This window comes from Zootoca vivipara, chromosome 7 (genome assembly GCF_963506605.1).
Source record: "Zootoca vivipara chromosome 7, rZooViv1.1, whole genome shotgun sequence".
Classification (NCBI taxonomy): Eukaryota; Metazoa; Chordata; class Lepidosauria; order Squamata; family Lacertidae; genus Zootoca; species Zootoca vivipara.
Genome location: NC_083282.1, coordinates 88,833,251 through 88,856,506, shown reverse-complemented (window position 1 = coordinate 88,856,506; position 23,256 = coordinate 88,833,251). Strand labels below are relative to the sequence as shown.

Here is a 23,256-nt window from a genome sequence, read left to right as displayed (position 1 = left end):
GGGAAGTAAGTCCCATCGAAGTCAGCGGACGGGATTTGCTTCTGAGTAAACGTGCATAGGATCGCATCTCATCCAGTGCAAAACAAACCAAACCGGAGACTGCAAGATTTCTCTCTCTTTTGAATCGGTGAAATCATGGGGCAGGAAGTAGCTTTAAAGAAGATGCGGGGAGTGTGAAATTATGTATGTGAGGTGTAAATCTGGAGAGGAATAATATACTGTATATCTTTCCACCCCAGTTCTGGGAGCGCCCCGCCCCCCGCCCAGTTCTTTAACAACACAATCCTTGGTCTTCTCTGCTGGGCTATTGAGCGTGGCTTGTGGTGGGAATCGTGGGATCTCCTCCCCCCTCCCTTCCCCTCCCCAGCCTCTTCAGAAGAGGATGAGGGTCGTCTCCCGCCTGGTGAAGCCCACAACGGCCCGGGGAGGGGAGAGATGCGACTGGCATCCCTCCGCCTTCGCCTCCCAATCTGAGCGCAGAGAAGTCAAAAGGGAGAGGCAATCTCGATGTGGCGAGAGAGAGAAGCGCATCAGTCGGCTCCCTAAAACTCAGCCCTGCCCAGCAGAGGCAGGACAGCGAAGGCAAGAGGCGAAGGCAGCAAAGCAGCCTTGAGTAGATCGAGGATCCCGCGGAAGGGACCAACAGTTGCAGACCGACCTCTCCGAGCTCGGGCGCAGCGCCGAGAATCCGGGCGGAGAGGGGCCATCCGGAGGATCAAGAGGACTAGCAGCACACGCTGTGTTTTGTTTTGTTTTTTTGTTTTTTGCCGGGAGAGGTTCTGTTTTTGTTGGGAGAGGGCGTACTGTGAAGCAGGCGGGGGACCCGGACCCAGACACCGGTTCTTGCTCAAGGCAGAGCGGTCGGGCGAGCGGGGGAGCCATGGATCAGGACCAGACGAGGATGGCGAGGGGGCCGAAGTTGACGCGGAAGGAATGGGTGCGTTGACCAAAAGCGGAGCGAGGGGGATGGCTTTGCGTCGGCGAGGGCTCTCCAGAATGGGATTTCTCGCGTTTCGAGAGCATCTCCTCTTACTGCTCTGCGCAAACTTCTTCCCTGGTAAGTTTCACGCCTTTTTGTGTGTGCCGATTTCTCTCTCCCACAGAAGCCCCGTGCGCCTGTCGCTCTGCCTCTGCAGCAAGAGAAATTCTCCCCTCCGTCTCCTCCTCCCTGCTTTCTTTTAAACGCATTGGGATAACTGCTTGAAGAGAATTGTTTGCCTCTTGTTGGAGGCATATAAATGTGCTTTAGGGGGGTGTATTCAGTGCTACTCCTACTCAGAGTAGACCCATTGAAATTAATGGGCTTCGGCTGGTTAATTCTCAAGGCTCTACTCTGAGTCGATGGTTTAGTCGCCATTGACTGGACTTAACCGTCCAGGGGTCATTTACCTTATCTTTACCTTTACTCTGAGTAGAACTCAGATACAACCCTTAATTTTTATTATTATTTTTATTTTGCAAGGGTAGATCAGGGCTTGTCCAGTATGGAAGGATTGCACTTTGCACATGCTTGATGGCTCTCATGTTGCCTTAAATCCTTTCCCGTTTGTTTTAAAAACAAAACAAAACTCAGGGCAGTTTCTCACAATAGCAGCGGCACCACCACCAAACCTTTGAGGTAGGCTATGTGGTGAAACTGGTCCAACGTCAGCACACCAGCCTTGTGGCTGAGCGAACATTCGAACCCAGCCCCCTCAAACACAGTGACTCTCTGAATGTAACTTGCCTCATCTTCCTTCCCACGGGGAAGCCCACAAGCAAACACACAAACCTTTCCCCCATTGTATCTGCACAACAACCCTGTGAGGTAGATTAAGCTGGGACGCAGCAACAGAGGTCAAGGTCATCCTGTGAGTTTCAGCCAGAAAGAAAGCTCCATACGAACCCGGTGAGGTGGGGCAGCAGGAGTCCTTTATGACTGCTGGGCAGAAGGCAGGGAGACCAATGGGGGGGGGTGGCAATCCAGGACCAGCCACAGATAAAGCCAATTAATGTTAGTTTTGCCTCCAGGAACACAGGAAGTTGCCTTATATTGTGTGAGACCATTAGTCCATCTAGCCCAGTCCAGATTTTGATGCTGTTCCGTGGCTCTCCAAGGTTTCAGGCAAGGAATAGTTCCTTGCCCTACCAGGAGATGTTGGGGATTGAATCTGGGAGCTTCTGCATAAAGAAGGCAGGACAGCTCAGCCGGCAAAAGTATGAGACTCTTAATCGCAGGGTTGTGGGTTTGAGCCCCACATTGGGCAAAAAGATTCCTGCACTGCAGGAGATCAGACTAGATGACTGTTGGGGTCCCTTCCGACTATAAACCCCATGATTCTAACACTGAGACTGAGGAGGAAGCTGGCAACCAGTGTCACCCTCTCGACCGGTTGTAAGGAAGAAAGCAGGCAGGCTGAAGTTGAGGGACAGAGAGATTCATTCCCCCTCATGCATAAGCCTCTACTGCCTGATCTTAGCTCAAGTGGTTTGCCCATCAACCCAATATAGGGCTGAACGGCACCCTCTTTCCAGGATGAAGGCAGACAGGAGCCTCTCCCATCGCTTCCTACCTGCTCCCTTCAACTGCAGGTGTCAGAGACTGAACATAGGACCTTCAGCATACAGAGGATGTCTGCTCCTTTCCCTGGACTTAACTCCCACCAGCCCCAATGGTCAGCAATGGTGGGATTTGTAGTCCAAAAAGCAACCGGGGAGCATCAGGCTACGGAAGGCTGGCGTAGACGAGCCCTTTGCCTGCTACACCTCACCAGCACTCCCTTGAGGTTTACACCACATGTTGAAACAGAGATCTAGGATGCCTGGGCTTCAGTCAAGCTCTAGGTGAAGAGAGACACGTGCAAAGCAAGATTTGGAAGCGGCTCACATTGTCCTTTTTCAGGTCCTTCTGAATTTGCAGGGGGGGGGTAGATGAGAGCTAACTTGCCCCTCTGTCTGGGGAGCGTTACAGATTGTTCAGCCTTTTTAACCACCGCTGCTTTGGAATGTATTTATTTGTTTATTTACTTAGTACCTGATGAATGGCTGGAGAATGGGCTCCCTGGAGCATGTGCAGAGTGCATTGGCTTGCTGCTAAACAACCACAGCCGGCCGCTGTGATTTTGGGAGTAGGTATCGGAGTTTAGATGTCAGAGAGGTGTTTCCTGCTTGGCAGGGGGTTGGACTGGATGGCCCTTGTGGTCTCTTCCAACTCTATGATTCTATGAGTCTAGGATGGCATGAAGGCAGGACAGAGCCCTTGCCTGTGTGAGCAGGGTCCTCAAACCCCACTTTAGAGTATAAACTGAGAAGTCTTACCTCAGCAAGGAACTTGCTAGGAACAATAAACAACAACAAATGCCTCTATCAGTCTCAACTTTCCCTCCAGTCTGCAATATGTTTGTGGTGGTGGATACTGTGCTACTTTTGCACGACTGTCGATAAGATTCTAGTTACAGTTAGGTAGCCGTGTTGGTCTGACGTAGTCGAAACAAAATAAAAAAATTCTTTCCGGTAGCACTTTAGAGACCAACTAAGTTTGTCATTGGTATGAGCTTTCGTGTGCATGCACACTTCTTCAGATACACTGAAACAGAAGTCACCAGATGCTTATATATAGTGAGAGGGTGGGGAGGGGTATTACTCAGAAGGGTGGTGGGAATGGGTGATTGACTGACTGATAGCTGTTGATGACTCTTAACGACTGCAATTGGTCTCACAGGAAAAAGCAAGGGGTGAGATGGCTAAAGATAGCTTTATCATGTATAATGAGATAAGAATCCAATGTCTCTATTCAGACCATGGTTTTAAGCAACTTCTCTTTCCAGTCTATTTCTGAAAAGATTGTTTTCACCATAATAACAATCTCAATATATTCAGAAAAGCACTAGAAGGAGTGCCAAGTTCCTTAGCCACCTGGGGGGGGGGTAGGTATCCTCAAAAGGCAGGTTGCAATACGTTAAATAAACAAAATAAAAGAAGAAGCATACCACCTAGCATCTAAATGGTAGACACATTGCTTGCTAAATACATCATTTGATTTACACTCCTAGTTGCAAAGTCTGGTTTTTGTGAAAAGTCATTCCCTTTTTTAATTGTCTGGTTTCTCTTTTCGTCCCTTCCCTCCCTGCTCTCACCATCTGTTTTCTCTCCCTCTCTCCTTCTAGGGTGTCTTATTATCCCCCAGATATAGCCTTCCCATTCCACTTCAAAAAGAAAGAAAGAAAATATAATATAATCCAGGACAGGCTAATAAAGCATGAAAAGCTTTTCTGAGCACTAGTGGAAATGGTGGCTGTGCCATCCGCTGCCTGCTTACTCTGGAGTACTGTAGTTTTATTGGCTTTAAGGAATTCACTTTCCCCATGTAAATGGAAGTGGTTTAGTGGCTCTCTGTGCCAAACATCTTGGCTTTCCCCCTCCACTGCATCCTTGCCTTGGGAAGGTGGCTGCTGTTGTTGTTTAGTCGTTTAGTCGTGTCGGACTCTTTATGACCCCATGGACCATAGCATGCCAGGCACTCCTGTCTTCCACTGCCTCCCGCAGTTTGGCCAAATTCATGTTCGTAGCTTCGAGAACACTGTCCAACCATCTCGTCCTCAGTCGTCCCCTTCTCCTAGTGCCCTCCATCTTTCCCAACATCAGGGTCTTTTCCAGGGAGTCTTCTCTTCTCATGAGGTGGCCAAAGTATTGGAGCCTCAGCTTCAGGATCTGTCCTTCCAGTGAGCGCTCAGGGCTGATTTCCTTCAGAATGGATAGGTTTGATCTTCTTGCAGTCCATGGGACTCTCAAGAGTCTCCTCCAGCACCATAATTCAAAAGCATCAATTCTTCTTTTTTTTTTTAAATACATTTTATTCCAATTTTCCAAATTCAACAAATTAACAAAACCAATCTTTTATACAAAATCTTATATTCACATCTTTTACCTTGCTCCGCCGAGCTATGACTTCCCCCCCTCCCTTCATGCGGGTTTCTTGTTAATTCCTTTTTTTTGCAGTTCCTTTTTTAACATATTGGTCAATTCGTAAGGTTTATTTTAGTCCTGCGAGAGTTTTTAATGATCTACAGTTTTTCTCCATATAGTCCACATATTTACTCCAGTCCTTTTGAAACCTTGTCTCCCCCTGGTCACGAATCTTGCATGTCAATCTAGCATGTTCAGCATAGTCCATCATTTTTATCTGCCACTCCACAATTGTAGGTAATTCCTGTAATTTCCATTTTTGGGCTAACAAAGTCCTAGCCGCGGTTGTTGCATACATAAACAGTGTTTGATCTTCTTTTCTAATCTCTCCTCCTATTATTCCTAACAAAAATGCTTCTGGTTTTTTTGGAAAGGTATATCTAAACATCTTTTTCAATTCATTATATAAACTTTCCCAAAATCTTTTAACTTTTTCGCATGTCCACCACATATGATAAAATTCACCATCTTTCTCTTTACATTTCCAGCAACTTTTATCACCCATTCTATACATTTTAGCTAACTTAACTGGAGTTAAATACCATCTGTACATCATCTTATATACATTTTCTTTCAAGGCAGTACATGCTGTAAATCTTAAAGTTTGATTCCATAATTTCAACCACGCATCATATTCAATATTATGCCCCAAATCTTTTGCCCATTTAATCATCACTTCTTTTGTCAACTCATCTTTTGTATACCACTCCAACAACAGATCATACATCTTTGCCAAAAGCTTTGTTTTGCCTTCTAGCACTTCTATTTGAAATTTGGATCTTTTATCCTCAAAACCTATTTTTCTATCTTCTTTAAGCACATCATTTATTTGATGGTATTCTATCCATCCTGTTAACACTCCTTTAATGTCCTCAAAAGGTTTTAAACTCCATCCTTTTTCAGTTTTCGTCAAGATTTCCTCATACGTGGCCCGCCTCTTTTCCATATTTACTTTCTTAACTGTTAATACCTCTGCTGGTGAGACCCACCAGGGTGTTTTAGTCTCTAACAGCCTTTTATTTCTTTCCCACACCTCGTACAGAGATCTTCTTATCACATGATTCGTAAACCCGGTATGTGATTTCTTTTTGTCATAACATAAATATGCATGCCATCCAAATCTATTGTTAAAACCTTCCAAATCTAACAAGTCCGTATTCTCTAGAGTTATCCATTCTTTTATCCAACAGATACAGGACGCTTCATAATAAAGTCTCAAGTCTGGCAGGGCGAATCCACCTCTTTCTTTCTTATCTACCAAAATCTTATGTTTTATTCTAGGTTTTCTCCCCTGCCAGACAAATCTTGATAAAATCTTTTGCCACTCTTGGAATTGCCTCGTACCTTTAACCACAGGTATAGTTTGAAATAGGAATAACATCTTAGGTAATACATTCATCTTTATTGTTGCAATTCTTCCTAAGAATGACATTTTCATATTAGTCCATCTTTCCAGGTCTTTCTTTATTTCCTTCCATACTTGTTCGTAATTATCACTGTAAAGATTAATATTCTTTGCTGTCATCCATATTCCCAAATATTTTACCTTTTTAGCCACGTCGAGTCCATGTTTTAACTGTAATTCCTGTTTTTCTTCTTTCGTCATATTCATTGCCATAACCTTGGTTTTTTGTCTATTTAATTTGAATCCTGCCAATTGACCAAATTTCTCCATTACTTCTATAGCTTCTGCAACACTTTCCTTTGGATTTTCCAATGTTAAAACCAAATCATCTGCGAAGGCTTTCACTTTAAATTGCTTTGCACCTACCTTAATACCTCTAATTGTAGATAGGTCTCTTAATCTGATCAATAATATTTCCAGGACCATGATGAACAATAACGGTGATAAAGGGCAACCCTGTCTAGTTCCTTTTGTGATTTCAAAATATTCTGTTAGGGTGTTATTAATTATCAATCTTGCCTTTTGCTCTGAATAGATCGCCTCGATCCCATTCACGAATGTATTCTTCCCAACCATTGATTCCAAATTCCTCTTCATGAATTGCCAAGATATATTGTCAAAAGCTTTCTCAGCATCTACAAACATCAAGACAGCTGGTTTATCTATCTTGGTCTCCAGATATTCTATTACATCTATTATGTGTCTTACATTATCCTTTAGCTGTCTACCAGGAAGAAAACCAGCCTGATCCTTATGTATTATTTGATTTAAAACTTCTTTCAATCTCTTGGACATTATATCTGCAAAGAGTTTGTAATCATTATTCAATAATGAGATTGGTCTATAATTTTTGACTTCTAAGCCATCCGTATCCGGCTTTGGGATCAATGTTATGTATGCCTCTTTCCATGTATTTGGGATCTTTCCCCCCAACAGAATATCATTCATCATTTCCTCTAAAACTGGAACCAACAGTTCATTCAGTACTTTATAATATTTCGCCGTTAAACCATCTGGTCCTGGGGCTTTACCTTGTTTCATTCTCCCTATTGCTTGTTGTAATTCTTGTGTCGTTATCCTGTTATTTAGCTTTTTCCTCTCTTCTTCTGGAATTGGTTTCAATCCATATTTTCCTAGATACTCACTGATCTTCTTCTCATCTTCTTTCTTTTTGCAATACAAATCCTTATAGAATTTTTGAAAGGTTTTCTTAATCTCCTTTGAATCTTCCGTCATTCCTCCCTCTGTTTTAATCTTAGTTATTATGTTCTGATTTTGACGTTTCCTTAACTGCCAAGCCAACAGTTTTCCTGTTTTATTCGCCGATTCGAAATTTCTTTGTCTCATTTGTTTTATTTTCCACTCAATCTCCTGATTGATCAACATGGAGAATTGTGTCTGTAACATCTTTATATTATTCTTTATTTGTTGATTCTCGGGTTTATCAATCAGGTTCTTCTCATTTTCCATGAGACATTTCAAAATTTCTTCTTTCTTCCTTTCTTTCTTTCGTTTCAGAAAACTGTTTTGCTGTATTAGAAAGCCTCTCATCACTGCTTTACTTGCATCCCATACCATATCCAGTCCGGTATCCTTGTATAAATTCCAATGAAAATAGTCTTTCAGGGTCTTCTTAGCTTTCGAGACCACCTCTTTATCATCAAATAAATCTTCGTTCATTCTCCACCTGAAGGACTTTTGGTCTTTGTTTTTCAATTCCATGAATATAGAGTTATGGTCTGACAGTGTACGTGGTATTATCTCTGTTTTACTCACCCTGGGCACTAGTTCCTTGGAGATCCACATGTTATCTATCCTTCCCGAACTCTGATTTGGTTCTGAGAAGAATGTAAATTGTTTAGTTGTAGGGTGCCTCAGTCTCCAAATATCCACTAGACCCAGGTTTTCTACTAGTTCAAAGAAGGATTTTGGTAATTTACCTTCATTCTTCCTTTTCTTGGTCCTATCCAATTCTGGCACTGTCACTCCATTAAAATCGCCCATAAGCATTATCTTTTGATCCATATATTCAGTCAGCCTTTCCTCCAGATTCTTGTAGAATTCAGCTTTATTTTCATTCGGTGCATAGATTCCCACCACTAACATTTTTTCTCCCTCAATCGATATTTGAGCCGCGATTATTCTTCCTTCTTCATCTTTAAAAATCAATTTCGGATCTAATTTCTCCTTTATATACAAGACCACTCCTCTCTTTTTCTTTTCCATCGAACTTATAAACTCTTTACCCAACCTTTTATTTTTAAGAATATAACTATGTTTTTTTGCCACATGTGTTTCCTGAAGACAAATTATATCCAAATTCTTCTTCTTCAAAACATGATCAATTTTATTCCTTTTAATCTTATTATTCAAGCCATTCACATTCCAGGAATGTATCTTCAATGCCATTTTACTTCCTACTATCAGGAAGAGCAGAAAATTATTTTGCTAAACTTGGTCGGGTTCTTTATTTAAATCCTTATCTTCTTCTTCTTCTTCCTCTCTCTCTGACTCTTGATCTTGGTCTTCTTCCTCTGCCTTTTCTTCTTCTTCCTCTCTTCTCTTTCTCCTCCTTCTTTGTGGTCTTGGGTCTTCTTCCTCTTCCGCTGTTACTTCTGCTAGAACAGCCAGTTCTGGGTCCAACTCTCCCAAAAAATTTTCGTACTTCCTCAAGAATTTTCCGATATCCTGTATACTTGTCAGCACATGTCTCTTCTCCTTATATAAAAGCATCAATTCTTCGGCGATCAGCCTTCCTTATGGTCCAGCTCTCTTTATGGTGGCTGTAAAGATTGCAAAAGCATTTTTTTTCTTGGCAGTTTCTGAGCCAAGCTGGACTCTATTAATTTGTTTACTTGCTTCCCAAAACAAAGCAAGATGCACCTCAGAGAGTTCCCTTAATGGTTCTGCAGCAACCTTAAACTTTTCAAGCCAGTGAGGGCCGTGGCCTTAACTTACTGTAAATCTCACCCAAGAAAGCTGATTAGCTGATTCAGATATAACTGCTTGGGGAGAAGAACTGGGGGAGGGTGGCCAAATCAAAGGAATTCTTGGAAATCTTGTCGCTGCCCCCTATCCTATATTGGTTAATTTTCCTTGGGATTTTTATCATTTAGGAGGCATGTTTACATTTGCAAAATGCTCGCTTGCGTGTATTTGTCCCCACCAAAGCAAACAAAGAAAAACAACCTTGCAAGGTAGGCTAGCTGGACTATTTTACCAATGGGGAACTGAAACTGGGAGAAAAGGAATTCTTTATGGTCGTAAAGAAAATCCACGTCAATCCTGGGAGCTTTTTTTTTACAGCCCACTCTTAAAAATGTTTACTTACATGTAAAACAAAACATCTACTTTCCCATCTGATAGACTAAAGGAAGCTTTCCTGGACACACTGGAACAAAAGGCAACACACACACACACACCCTGCTGGTCTCTGTCCCTCCCTTTCCTCCACTTCTCCTCCCACTATTTCTTAGTTGTTTGCAACAGCCAGAACAATACAAATTGCAAATGTTCCAGAGAGTTCAATGGGGCTTGCTTCGTAGTAATTTTGTTCAGGATCAACAAACCCGGCACATACCTGGGTCACAACTTCAACTTACCACTTCCTTGAAAGACTTTAATAGTCAAGGATGTTATGATTCACAACTGGCTTTCAGCTAAAATTTATTCCATTTATTAAAAAATAGTTATAACTCACCCTGCATCGAGACAGATACCAGGAAAGGGTACAGAACATAAAACACGAAACAAACGTTGTATGTGTGTATTTGTAGAAGGGAGGTGAATCTAGACATGTTTGCCTTCAGTACTTATAGCTCAGCAGGTGAGAGCGTGGTGCTGATGATGCCAAGGTTGCAGGTTCGATCCCCGTATGGGACAGCCGCATATTCCTGCATTGCAGGGGGTTGGACTAGATGATCCTCAAGGTCCCTTCCAACTCTACAATTCTATGATTCTGTGACTACTCGCAAGCTGTTTGAATTATTCACCAGTTCTCAAACTTGCTTTTGGCATGTGTGGCATCTATTAGTCCCTGGATCTGTCCAGAGTGCTGTAGGCGGCTGTTTGCCTGCCTGTGTTGGCCATGGGATGGCACCTGGCAGTTAAAATGATTTTGTTTCTGGTGTTGGATCATAGCCCTTTCTGATTGCTGGCTCAGATGTGGGATCCCACCTTTGAAGCTGCCGTACAGGGAAACATTCCCTGCCTGTGGAGAGCGAGCAGGTCAGGAAAAAGGGTTTCAGCATAGCTCCTCCACCCCGTTGACCTGCTAGCTTTCCTCATGCAGGAAATGCTTTTGTCGTGGCAGAGCATTCAAACCTTCCTCCACTCTGGAGCTCTTCATGGGAAGAGCTGTACCACGTACTATTTGTGAACGCTTGAATCACCGTGTACTGTATAACCAGAAGCACTCGGATAAGTGTGTTGTCTTTTTTGAGGCATGTGACTGGACTCTGCCCTAAACCCTAGGGCTGTGAACAAGCCCTCTCCCCAGATCATCCCCGTGGTCCTGATCTGGGCAACCCAACCTGGGGTTCACCCACTTTACCCCATATCCAGTCCCAGATCAATTCGGAGGTGGAACCCAAATTAAACATTTAAAGCCCTAAACGACCTCGGTCCAGTATACCTGAAGGAGCATCTCCACCTCCATCGTTCTGCCCGGACACTGAGGTCCAGCGCCGAGGGCCTTCTGGCGGTTCCCTCACTGCGAGAAGCCAAGTTACAGGGAACCAGGCAGAGGGCCTTCTCGGTAGTGGCACCCGCCCTGTGGAATGCCCTCCCACCAGATGTCAAAGAGAAAAACAACTACTGTACCAGACTTTTGGAGGACATCTGAAGGCAGCCCTGTTTAGGGAAGCTTTTAATCTTTAAGAAATTGGTGTATTCTAATATTTCCGTTGGAAGCCGCCCAGAGTGGCTGGGGAAACCCAGCCAGATGGGCGGGGTATAAATAATAAATTATTATTATTATTATTATTATTATTATTATTATTATTATTAACATAACAAGTAGAGTGGGGGAAAAGGAGGGGCAGTGCTGCATCTCTTCCCCCCTCTCTAGACCAAGAACAGGAGGGTTCAGTTCTGTGGGGTGCTGATCATTTGTAACTAAGTTCCCTGCAGGGAGGCCCCTCATGAAGGAGAAGCAGCGTGCACCCCACATGATGGAACCCTCTGCTTACCAGCTGGTAGGTGGAGCTGTCCATTTTTGTGTGGTGCTGATCCTTTGTGAGCACCTTCCCTTGGGAAGGCGCAGCACCCAGCACCCTGCAAGGTGGAATCCTCCAATTATCAGCTGCTATAGGGAGGATGCTATCCTGTGCGGCACTGCTTCTTGGGTAAGGGCATTGGGAGGACAGGTCAGGCAAGAAAGTCCACACCCCATATCCAAACCTGAAAGCCCGCACCCGGCACCCAAAGTCTTCCACCTCCCCACTCCAATGTTTTCCCAAGAAGACATACTTGGTGAAGTAGGTCCATTCTACTCTCAGCCCTTCCACCATTTTCCTCCTGCCTGCCTCATCCCCCCCCCCCGACAGCCCCATATCACTCTGGGTCATGAGACCCAACCTGCAGTAACCTGGGACTGTCTCGGTCTGACTCGAATGATGCCCAGATCCCCAAAATCGACCCAATTCAGCCATTGGCATAATTTGGTGCACAGCCCTCCGGTGCCCTCCATTGAAAGACAGGTTCACACATGCAAGTCAATACTTGATGATACAGTCAATGAGTGGTGAGCATACATGATCAAGCATTGGTTTGCCTGGGTGAATGAACTCTCCTAGAGACTTCCTCAGATAAATAACTTCTGCATAGGGATTGTTGGATGAGCCTTTTTCTGATCTACATCAATTTCACATGCATTCATGTGGTGATTTTTTAAAAAGAAACACACACAAATTCATATTCATGTGCTATTTCTCACAAAATATGCATTTCTGAATGTATTTGCTCTCAAAGCCATGCATCTTATTCTAAAACATGCATTTTTCTATTGAGTATTCTCAGTATTCTATTGAGCTGAAAATGCAGGGCAAAACCCAGAGACGTGAAATTCGAAGGATCCACATTTGCTGTGGATCAGGTCCATTGGTATTGACATTTGTGAAGAAGGCATTCTCCAACACATCCCAAACTCTGTACCATATCCATTCATCCCATGGCATCTGCAACATCAAGACGTTTAAGTGAACAGAGCTGCCACAATACAGAGAGAATTCCCATGTAGTGCTTTTCAGTGGAGCCCATTCACACATTTAGCTACACCTGTGAGCTAGCCAAGAGTTTCACAGGCCTTCATACAAGACCAGCAGGCCGTAGCAGACAAGAGGGTGGGGGCGGCTGCTATTCTCACCTTGCCCCTCCCAGGGTTGTTGTGAGCCTAATAAGGTCTGTATATCGCACTGAGCTCCAGGGCAGAAGGGTCGGCTGAGCATGCACAAAGTACTGGTTGTTTAGAGAAACCTATGCTTACTCTTATTCATTTTATAATTTTAGATACACATTCCTCCCCACACACATTTTAAATATTTTATTGAAATTCATAGGTAACATACACAATATACCAAGAGGAAAACAATCATGTACTAATAATCTTACATATGTTTACATACCATAAATTAAATTAAATTTATGCAATCTATTTTTCCCTATCTTTTTACTAACATAGAATAGACTTCCTATCATTTCCCGATGCATATAACCTTTCTGGTGATGATTGTACTTATCATTATTACCTTAATCTTTCTGTATTTTCTAATACTTTCTTACAACAATTGGTAACAATTGGAGGTCTTTAAGCAGAGGCTTGACAGGCATATGTCAAGAATGCTTTGATGGTGTTTCCTGCTTGGCAGGGGGTTGGACTGGATGGCCCTTGCGGTCTCTTCCAACTCTATGATTCTATGGTACCATTTTGCTTGTTTCTTAACAGTTCGTTTAGACACGGGTCATTCAAACGCTGCCATAGATATTGTACCGCTGTTATTATTCTGTAAATATCTCTTATCCCATTTTTGAATGAATGATTTAGGTACATGTGCACACAAATCTTCTGCTCTCTTCACAGCATTCAGCCACATCGAAACTCGAGCCCACGCAGAGGAGCGCCTCCTGAAGAAACTCTTCTCTGGGTACAACAAGTGGTCCCGGCCGGTGGCCAATATTTCAGACGTAGTTATTGTGCGCTTTGGGTTGTCCATCGCACAGCTTATAGATGTTGTAAGTACAACCGGGAAGCGGGTCTGTGTGCATGCACAATCTGGAAGCTGCTTCGGCAGTTAAGCGAGGTATTAATTAACTGATGGATTCATAATGTGCGGGTGGAGGGGACGTGGAAGAAACGATCGCTTGGGGTCTCCCAGATGTGAATTTGCATTTGGACATTTATGCTCTGCCCTTCCAAATTCCCATGTGGCCAGTGGCGCAGCGTGGGGCAATTGGGGGGGGGCATGGCCCTGGGTGCAAAATTCTGAGGAGGGTGCAGTCAGGTGCCCCTCCCCAGGCACCAACTTTCACAAGGATCCCTGTCGCATCCCTGCAAAGGTGGCAGAGCAGTCTGGGCATGCATGGAGGGAGGTGGGCAAGGGGCAACCCCAGCGCTGCCCGGCCTGGCACTCCTCTCATTGGGTGTTGGAGGGGTTTGCCTGCCAAGGGCCACACTGGCCAGCTAGCCCCGGGCACCAGCAACCCACGCTATGCCACTGCTATCAGCTCCCTACAAATCCAGAGCATTCAAATGCAAAGTGTTAAAAAGTGAATCAGTGTGGTGCAGTGGTCTGATTCGGGAGACTCGGATGCAAATCCTCCCTCATCCATGAAACTCTCTGAGTAGGTGGCCGATGATTGATGTGAGGAGAAAATTGAGTAGGTGGGGGGACGGGACATGTTGAGAACCTTATTATCGGTAGCAAATGGACAGGACATACTTTGTCCTTTTTAAAGTACTGAGAAAACCTCCAGCCCTAACAGCTGCAACACAGCAGTTTCCCACAAATTCCCTTCCTATTGTAGTAGCTTGGAGAATATGTAACTAGGCACAGCTGGTCTTCTTTTAACACAGGCTATTATCTCCTCTGCTAGTCCTTAACACGTTTTCTATGTAAGGAATTAGTTTTGATTTATTATCGAGACCTAAAATGACAGAGTCTGTGTCTGAATCCAACGTGGACGACAGATGTCGGAGTCTGAATCCCGCCCCCAGTCGTGGCCTTATTGGGTGCCAATCAACCAATCAAGGCATTGCCTCATCATCTCACTATGCAACAGGGACAGTAGCTCAGTAGTACCGGTAGAACATGTATTTATCCATAAGATTTCTTACCCACTTTTTGCCACAAGGTCCTGGGGGCGGGGGTTACAACATTATAATCAAATAGTTCTAAAAGCAAGCTTAAAAGTTGTGATTATGGGGGCGGGGGAAAACCTAGTAAAACCATTGCAACCAAAACAGAACAGCATGGATTCAATTGATTTGTTTTGCATGCAGAAGATTCTGGGTTCTTTTTGTGTCATCTCCGATTAGCTGATGATGTCATGAGCCGCATGGGATTGTCATGGATGGGTATGGGGCATAGCCAGGATTTATGGTGATTGGTCAGTTTGTGGAAGCCATGCCTATCGCTCTGCCAGATTGCCAGTTACGCTGCTAGAATGCGACACAACATCATCCAAGTGACCTCAGCAAGCATTTTTATTTCAAATATTCTGATTAGTTCTACTTTTAGTTGAGTATTTTGTTCATTTACTTGACTCAGGCAGAGCAGTTGCCCCCTGTCCCTCTAACTATGCCCATGTGGAGAAGGCAGTCAGATCCCGAGGAGCAGTAGGAGGAGATCAGGGAGAGGGTCCTAGCAGGATGATAGAGGTGAAATCAGGAAATGTGTGAGCTGGAGGGGGGGGCAGTGTTTCAGGGAGTCAGGAGGTGGATCTCAGGGTGGGTCCAAGTAGGTTGACAGAGGGCAGGGGTTGCCTCTGTGTTATTAAAGGTAAAGGGACCCCTGACCATTAGGTCCAGTCATGACCGACTCTGAGGTTGCGGCGCTCATCTCGCATTATCGGCCGAGGGAGCCGGCGTACAGCTTCCAGGTCATGTGGCCAGCATGACAAAGCCGCTTCTGGCGAAGCAGAGCAGCACACAGAAACGCCATTTACCTTCCTTCCGGAGCGGTACCTATTGATCTACTTGCACTTTGACGTGCTTTTGAACTGCTAGGTTGGCAGGAGCTGGGACCGAGCAACAGGAGCTCACCCCGTCGCGGGGATTCAAACCGCCAACCTTCTGATCGGCAAGCCCTAGGCTCTGTGGTTTAACCCACAGCACCACCCACATCTGTGTTATTGGACATCTCTTAAACTGGAGCCACCAATGTTTTCTCCTGCCAGGAAGGTGCCTGGAGACAGCAGCATGGATGTGAATAAGGCCTGCCCAACACACTTGCAGGAGTTCTAGCTTGCTTTCCCAGGCCTTGGAGGCTTGTCATTGGCTGTGCTTTGTCTTGTGCCTGCCCTGCTCTTCAAAAGGAAGCGATAGGGTGTGTGTCACTTGTCGGATCAAGATCTCAGCTCAGACTTAGCCCCGTAATTCACCTGCAGTGCCTTCAGCCCTTGCCTTATCCACGTGCTGCTCGGATGGATGCATCAAAGACTTTGGCAAGAACTCAAACTCAAACTCGAGTTCTTCAACTGGCAGCAGGGGACAGGACAGGGGATGGGAATGACCTTTCCCTGCCTGTGATCCCAAAGAGCTGTTAGACAGAGATGAAAAATTATGGGATGGAAGCAGTGGTGGCAGCTCAGGCTTCGTCTACCATTGGGCTTCCTGCTTCCTGCCCCAGCAGTCTCAATAGGCACCACCACCATGGGCTAGAACATGGGTAGGCAAACTAAGGCCCGGGGGGCTGGATGCAGCCCAATCGCCTTCTAAATTCGGCCCTCAGGTGGTCTGGAAATCAGCGTGTTTTTACATGAGTAGAATGTGTGCTTTTATTTAAAATGCATCTCTGGGTTATTTGTGGGGCATAGGAATTTGTTCATTTCCCCCCTTCAAAATATAGTCTGGCCCCCCACAAGGTCTGGGGGGAAGTGGACTGGCCCCCTGCTGAAAATGTTTGCTGACCCCTGGGCTTGAAGGACAAATAGTTTGACCCACAATAAGGTAGCTTCCTATGAACAACGATCATAGGCTTGCTGTCAACTGGTTGCAAAGGCTACAAAGGGCTCTATTCCTCCCCCCACCCCACCCCACCCCAAAAATGAGTGCAGTTGAGATTATGAATAATCCAATACATTGCTTTGAACAAACTTAGCTTTAATAAGATTTGCATAATGGATTTGATTTGAACTATTTACTGATAGACCCCGACCAAAGCAGGCTTCCTCCTGAGAATTGCTGAGTATAGGGAAGCAAGCCAAGGCGATGGCAGAAATGATTTGATGTCACAGGAGCTGAGCTTTATTGACATTGCCTTTTTGATGGCACACAAGGGGAGATGCCTTGAGACAGCTAATGAGCTCATCGGAGAGGATTATTCATTTGCTCTTTGCACCAAACTGCTCTGTCATATATTATGTATAGGATGTTGAGTAACTTGGGAGTTGCGTGGCGATACCCCGACCTTCCCCGAATGAATAAGACACAGGACACAGTGATTAAGGTTAATGGGCATTAAAAGGCCACAACTTTATTGATTATGGATTGTAGAGAGGTATTGGCATTAGGCATTGGATCTAACCGACTATACCCGACTCCAGCCCGTTGTGCTGGCAGTCTGAGAAGGGTTAACCACCGTTGAGTGAGTCCTGCGATGCGGATCCACTAGGAACTCACCCTGGGGCCACCGGAAAGGGCGTGCCTTCGGCCCTCACCTTCCACGGCTTCGGACTTGGCCACGCCCCCGGACTCCTTAAGGAAGTACCCCTCAGCATTTTGGGGCAGGTGATGGCAGCAACCTCCCCCCCCCCACCTGAGACCTTTCTGAGATAATCCAATGCCTAACCGCCAAAACCAAAGTTGTGACGAGTGACTATGAGGTAGGCGAAAACCACAAGGCCAGAGCCAATTTGCCAGGTGGAAAAATTCCTACCAGGCCCCTCAACGGCGACCAACCGAAGTCCATAGCACTGTCAGAAGAGAGACCTACCTAGAGGGAGGGAGGGTGGGAGAAAGAATCCTAAGCGGCTGGGGGCAGGAACAAAGAGGCTGAGCCCCAGCCGCGCGCCTGCTTTTCAAAGACGCAAGCCACGCCCCCGTGCGTCCAGATTGGACGCAGCGGGAGTGACGCGTCCGGGGCCAAAACTCAAAGGTGGGGTGGGTGGTGGAGGGGAAGTGACTTTGTTGTTCTCTTAAAAGCCAGAGGCAACCGGTGTCCATAAACTATGATCATGAGCAAATGCAGAGCTAAACACCCTCAAGGATGTTTGTTTAAATGGGTTAGTATGTGAGAGGTCCCACTCTGCTTTTTAGAACTGCACAGCAAACATCACTTCTGGTCTGGGAACCGCATTTGAGCTCCATCACTCAGGGCTGGAAGAAAGCTTGGCTTAATCCATACTACTGTATGGAAAGACCTTTAATATACAGTGGTACCTTTGTTGTCAAACGCCTTGGTATTCAAACAACTTGGAACCCAAACACAGCAAACCTGGAAGTAAGTGTTCCGGTTTGCGAACTTTTTTCAGAAGCCGAACGTGCTCCGTTTTGAGTGTTACGCTTCCAGTTTTAGTGTTATGCTTCCAATTTGAGTGTTAGGCTTCCGATTTGAGTGCCACACTTCCGTTTTGAGTGTTACGCTAAGGTCTGTCTGTTTCTGCTATTTATTTGGCATCGTTTTTGCGGCTCTCTTTTTTGTGACTGTGTGGAACCCGGTTCAGCTACTGATTGATTGATTGTGTGACTGCAGTACATTGTTTATTGCTTTCATTTTATGGATCAATGGTCTCGCTACATAGTAAAATTTGATGGATTTCTGTATTTTAGAATTTCTGTTTTGTTGGAAGCCGCCCAGAGTGGCTGGGGGAACCCGGCCAGATGGGCGGGGTATAAATAATAAATAATTATTATTATTATTATTATTATTATTATTATTATTATTATTATTATAAAATTCATGTTAAATTACCGTCTTAGGGGTTGTTTTTAAAAGTCTGGACCAGATTAATCCGTTTTTCATTACTTTCTATGGGAAAGTGCACCTTGGTTTTGGAACACTTTGGTTTTGGAACGGACTTCCAGAACGGATTAAGTTTGAGAACCAAGGTACCACTGTATCGTTGCATTCCATCACATGAGCCTTTACTTCCAATGTGTGGTCTAGCTTAGATTGGAGGACTAGTCTGTAGCCCACACAGCTGGAATATTCCGCGCCCCCCCCGCTTTAACCTCAGTGAATGATGGTTGCAGAAGGATGGCTGGCATTTTAGGTAATGTTGCCTTATACCCAGATATTCCCAGGCAAAGGCGGGAATGATAAAGGCAAATTTATGTACCTTTGCATCGATTTGTCCTATGATTATAATGACCTTTATATATGTGCAAGGGATGATTCATCGCTCGACGGACAGACTTTTCAGATAATAGCTTCGGAACAACCTTTTTAAAGGAAGCTCACTGTGCCAACAGCCACGACTGCAGCCACGTAAAAGCATTCCCTCCCCCAGCTGAAGCACGGCTGCTCTGTAGTAGCACAACCCCACGCTGCGTAATTGTAGGGTGTGTCTTCTTACATGAGCTCGTTCCTTGGGAACTCTACAGGAAGGAGGAGAGATAGGTGTTTCTCCTCTATGCTGCAGAGTGGATTAGATAGTCCTCCTAAATATATCCTCATCAGACTTGGGGAGCAATCCAATAAGACACACTAGCCCAGTATTTGTGTATGCAGTGACTGGGCCATTTTCACATCTACAGCTCTGCCACGCATGCTACGAGTGTGCAGCTCAACTACCTGTGTACACAAATTGTACCTTCGTTGAATGTAACATGTGGACACCGCTGTGATCTGCCACGATGTTATCATGTCACATATTTCCCCTGGATCTCTAGTAGTGGCAGCGATTGAGAATGGGATAAGGAAATACCTGATGCAGCGATGACACCAGTGAGTGTGTTGGGATTTACATACTTGGCAGTTCTTTCTGCTGATGGTGAGCCTGCCTGCCTGCACTGAAATGCAATCCAAACTAAGAACCACTTCCAAAGCAAACCAACAGCAGCAGGTAACAGCAGGCTACTTGAAAACAAATTCCATATAAATCTTCTGTTTATATTTATGTCCTGGTTCCCGCTGGTGAAAAACTCCAATTGGAAGATGTTTTATGTGAAAAGCTCAACTCAGTGTGGTGCACCAGGCATTAGACATGGCTAAGCAAACAAAGAAGTTGATTCAAAATAAGCAGTTGACATGCTTACTGGTTTTATTGAGAGCCAGTGTGGTATAATGGCTAGACTATTGGAATTCTTCTTCTTTGGTGATCACTCGTAGCCAAGTAAGATTGTCTTCCACGAGTATGGTCTTGATGGTGTCTCTCTAAATGACTGTGGAGGCCAATTCTGGATCCACACATCCTTCCACAGTGGGGACATATGTTTCCAGACTGAAGTTGATCAGGAGGAGGATTTGCCAAACATGCCTTCCTCTAGTGGTCAGAGTATTGGAATAGGACCTGGGAGACCAGGGGTTGAAACAACACTTGGTCAGGAGGGTCAATGGGTGACCTTTGGCCAGTCATGGACTCTCAGCTTCACAGGGTTGTTGTGGGGATTAAATGAGGAAGGGGTCAACCATATTAGCCACCTTGAGATGCTTGGAGGGGGGGGGGAGGTAGGACATAAATGATTCAAGCAAGCAAACAAATAAAGTAGTATGGCAAGTGGGTTGCATCTTTGGACTGGGTACGCCGATGAGAACTCCTTCTGCTCACACTCGCGCTGGTGTCTCCATGTCTCTACAGAGGCAGTGCCAACTTGGCTCTAGTCTTGTCACCAAGCATCTCTTCTGCATGTGCTGGCTCACCAGCAGAAGGTGGAGTTTTGCCAGTAGAAGCAGGTGAATGAGGAGGGCTCAACCAAGTGGGAGACACAGCAGGGGCTTCGGATGGGGCCGTGTGGATCAACCTCCCCAGGATCGGACTCTCCACCTGCCATGTCCTTCCCAGACAAGTCTGGTACCCCATGGGGCCCCAGCGTGGTCCATCCCAGCCTGCTGGGTCCCTTCCTGGGGTCAACAGCCTCTAACTCCTTGATCTCCTCCCACCCTTCATCCTGGTCTGACCAGCCTCTGCAGGACATTTCTGTCAGAACCTCTGTTTCTTGGCTTGAAAATGGGATATAGATTTTAGAACTAAAACAAGACACTGGCAAGGAATTTCATTGATGTACCTCCTCTGGGTACCCATCACACAGTCTTGGAGGTCTGCTCTTTCCTGCTACAATCCAGTTATCTCATCCTAGAGTCACCCATGTGTCCCGCTTCACAGAAAATGGTACAATTCACAAGGGCTCTCTATTTGTTTTTTTCAATTTTTTATTTTTTTATAAAACATAAAACAACAACAACAAAAATACAAATAAAGAAAAAACATTTTTTTTCATTGATCTTAACACCAGGCCTAATCATTGTGCTGTGACTTCCTCGAATCTTCCCTGCTGCGATTCACTACTAATCCTATTTAGCAATTCTATTTCATTATCCTTTTATCTTATCTTATAATTATACAAATTCTTAATTATGGTAACCATTATCTACTATATTTTTATCTTCTCCTTTATCTCTAATCCCTTGCCTAAGCTGAAACTTCTACTATGTTTCAAAATCCATACCTTACTAATCGATTACAATACTAAATTTCTTCAAATAAGCTTTAAAACTCTTCCAATCTTCTTCTGCCGACTTTTCTCCCTGGTCGCGAAGCCTCCCGGTCAGATCAGCCAGTTCCATATATTCTAACATTTTCATCTGCCATTCTTCCACCGTTGGTACCATACCATCAGGGGCTCTCTATTTGAAGGGAAACTTGGTCCATAAAAATAAAAAGGGAGAGCAGGAGGGCCCTGAAAGACACCCATCAAACACTTCATCACTTGGAAAGTAGACTGAGCAGGAACCTTGGTCACCTGCTCACAGTCTTCCCTACTATGGTGAGCTGTGCTGTCTTTTGACATAAATTGTACCAACCATTTCAAAATATTCTTTTAAATGTGCCTTTATTTTATTTTTTATTTGCATTCCTTTGCTGTTTTTCACCCTGGGCTCCTTTGTGAGAAAGAGCAGGGAAGACATTTAATAAACCGTCATCATCTTACAGCCGAGTCTGAGTTTTGAGGGAAATGCCCATCTCCCATTTCCTCATGTCTGGGAAATCACAGTGGAAAGTCCAGACCCATCTGCGGTTGCCAGAGTTTAAGCTGCTGCTGAATAATTCAGCGGGTTGCATGGTGGTGGTACATTAACCAAGATAGACTTTCCTAAATTATGGAGAAGGGCCTCAATCGATACATATGCTTTGAAGTGCTGTCCCAGCTTAACCTCCCAAGAAGGGGGAAAGATGCAAATATATATTAGACTTGCAAAGTGCATACGGTGGAGGGATCTGCAAACTGGCTGAACCAGAGAATGATCTTGGGTGGAGATTGTGGAGGGCAGCGATCCTTCTCCTCTCCCTGGGGATGGGGCAGAAATTCAGTTCAGTTCTGCAAATCGTTAAGAGACCCCTATTCACCTCACAGAGCTAATTCCCAGAGTTTTGTGGAAAGCTGAGTTAACTGTTATACCACTCTGAAAATTGTAGCTCTGTGGGTGGAGCAGGGGGTCTCCTAACAACTCTCAACCCCCTAAACAAACGGCACTTGTCAAAATTCATTGGAGGAAGCCATGACTGTTTAAATATTATGGCCTTAATTATTGTTTGTTTGCATAATCCTCATTGCAGCTGGGTTGGGGGGGGGGACCGAGGCGGACAGACAAGACTCCTGTGCAGATGATCAATCAAATTTCAATGTTTGGCAGATCAGGATCCCCCAAGCCAAGCCCATTTATAAGCCCCGTTCACAAGGTTCAGCCTATGTAGGTTCAGACCCCTATACAAAGACCCCTACATGGCAGAGCCTGTAGGAGGGGAACAGGGTAAACCAGCAAGATCTACATTTCCCCACTATGGGTTCAAAACAGCTGTCTGCAGAGGGCTGGTAACTTGCATAGGGCAGGCAGGATTGGAACCAGGGTCTTCCAGAGTCATAGCTCAGTCTCTTAAGGCTGCTCTTGTTCTTCTGGGATAGCTCAGGTGGTAGAGCGGGAGACTGTTAATCTCAGGGTCGTGGGCTCAAGCCCCACGTTGGGTGAAAAATTCCTGCTTTGTAGTGGGTTGGACCAGATGTGGTCCCTTCCAACTCTACAATTCTATGATTAAAAACAAAACAGAACACACATCTACACACCTACTTGGCAGTAGATCCCATTGAACTGAGTAGGGGGGGGGCACAAAAGATTATATTGCAAGCCACTGTTCTAGAGTAGCTCTTAAAACTGTGCTGAATTTCACAGGGAATTTAATGCATCGTGTTTCAGACCTCCAGTACCACCAAGTTCTAGCTAGAAAGGTCGTTCTTTTCTCTCATCTCCCCTCCGCCCCATCCCCACCCTGTCTTGCTGTGTGCTTCACATGCTAACCATGTAGAAACGCAATCTGTGAGCCATTGACATTCCAAAGAGCACTCCGGCTCACAATAAGAAATTACTGAGGATGAACTAATTTAATTGTTTTAGTAAATTGCCTTGGACATACAGCAAAATGCTGGGCTTGAAAAAAATAAATGAATCAATAAACTGCAGAAGTGGCAATGTCTGCGATCAGAGACAATGGCCCCGATTCAGCTAAAGTTCAATGCGACTACACCCCTTAGAAGG

General features: G+C 44.9%; 1 protein-coding gene across 1 annotated transcript in view; it reads left to right on the top strand.

Moving 5' to 3' along the window:
* Positions 1–444: 444 nt before the first annotated feature.
* The window catches only part of CHRNA4 (cholinergic receptor nicotinic alpha 4 subunit), a 68,374-nt gene continuing 45,562 nt past the window's right edge, over positions 445–23,256 (top strand). Inside the window, exons 1-2 of the mRNA XM_035122596.2 lie at positions 445–1,057; positions 13,428–13,579. Of these exons, the coding sequence (XP_034978487.2) occupies positions 934–1,057; positions 13,428–13,579 (276 nt within the window). The 5' untranslated portion in view covers positions 445–933. The remainder of the gene's footprint in view (positions 1,058–13,427; positions 13,580–23,256) is intronic.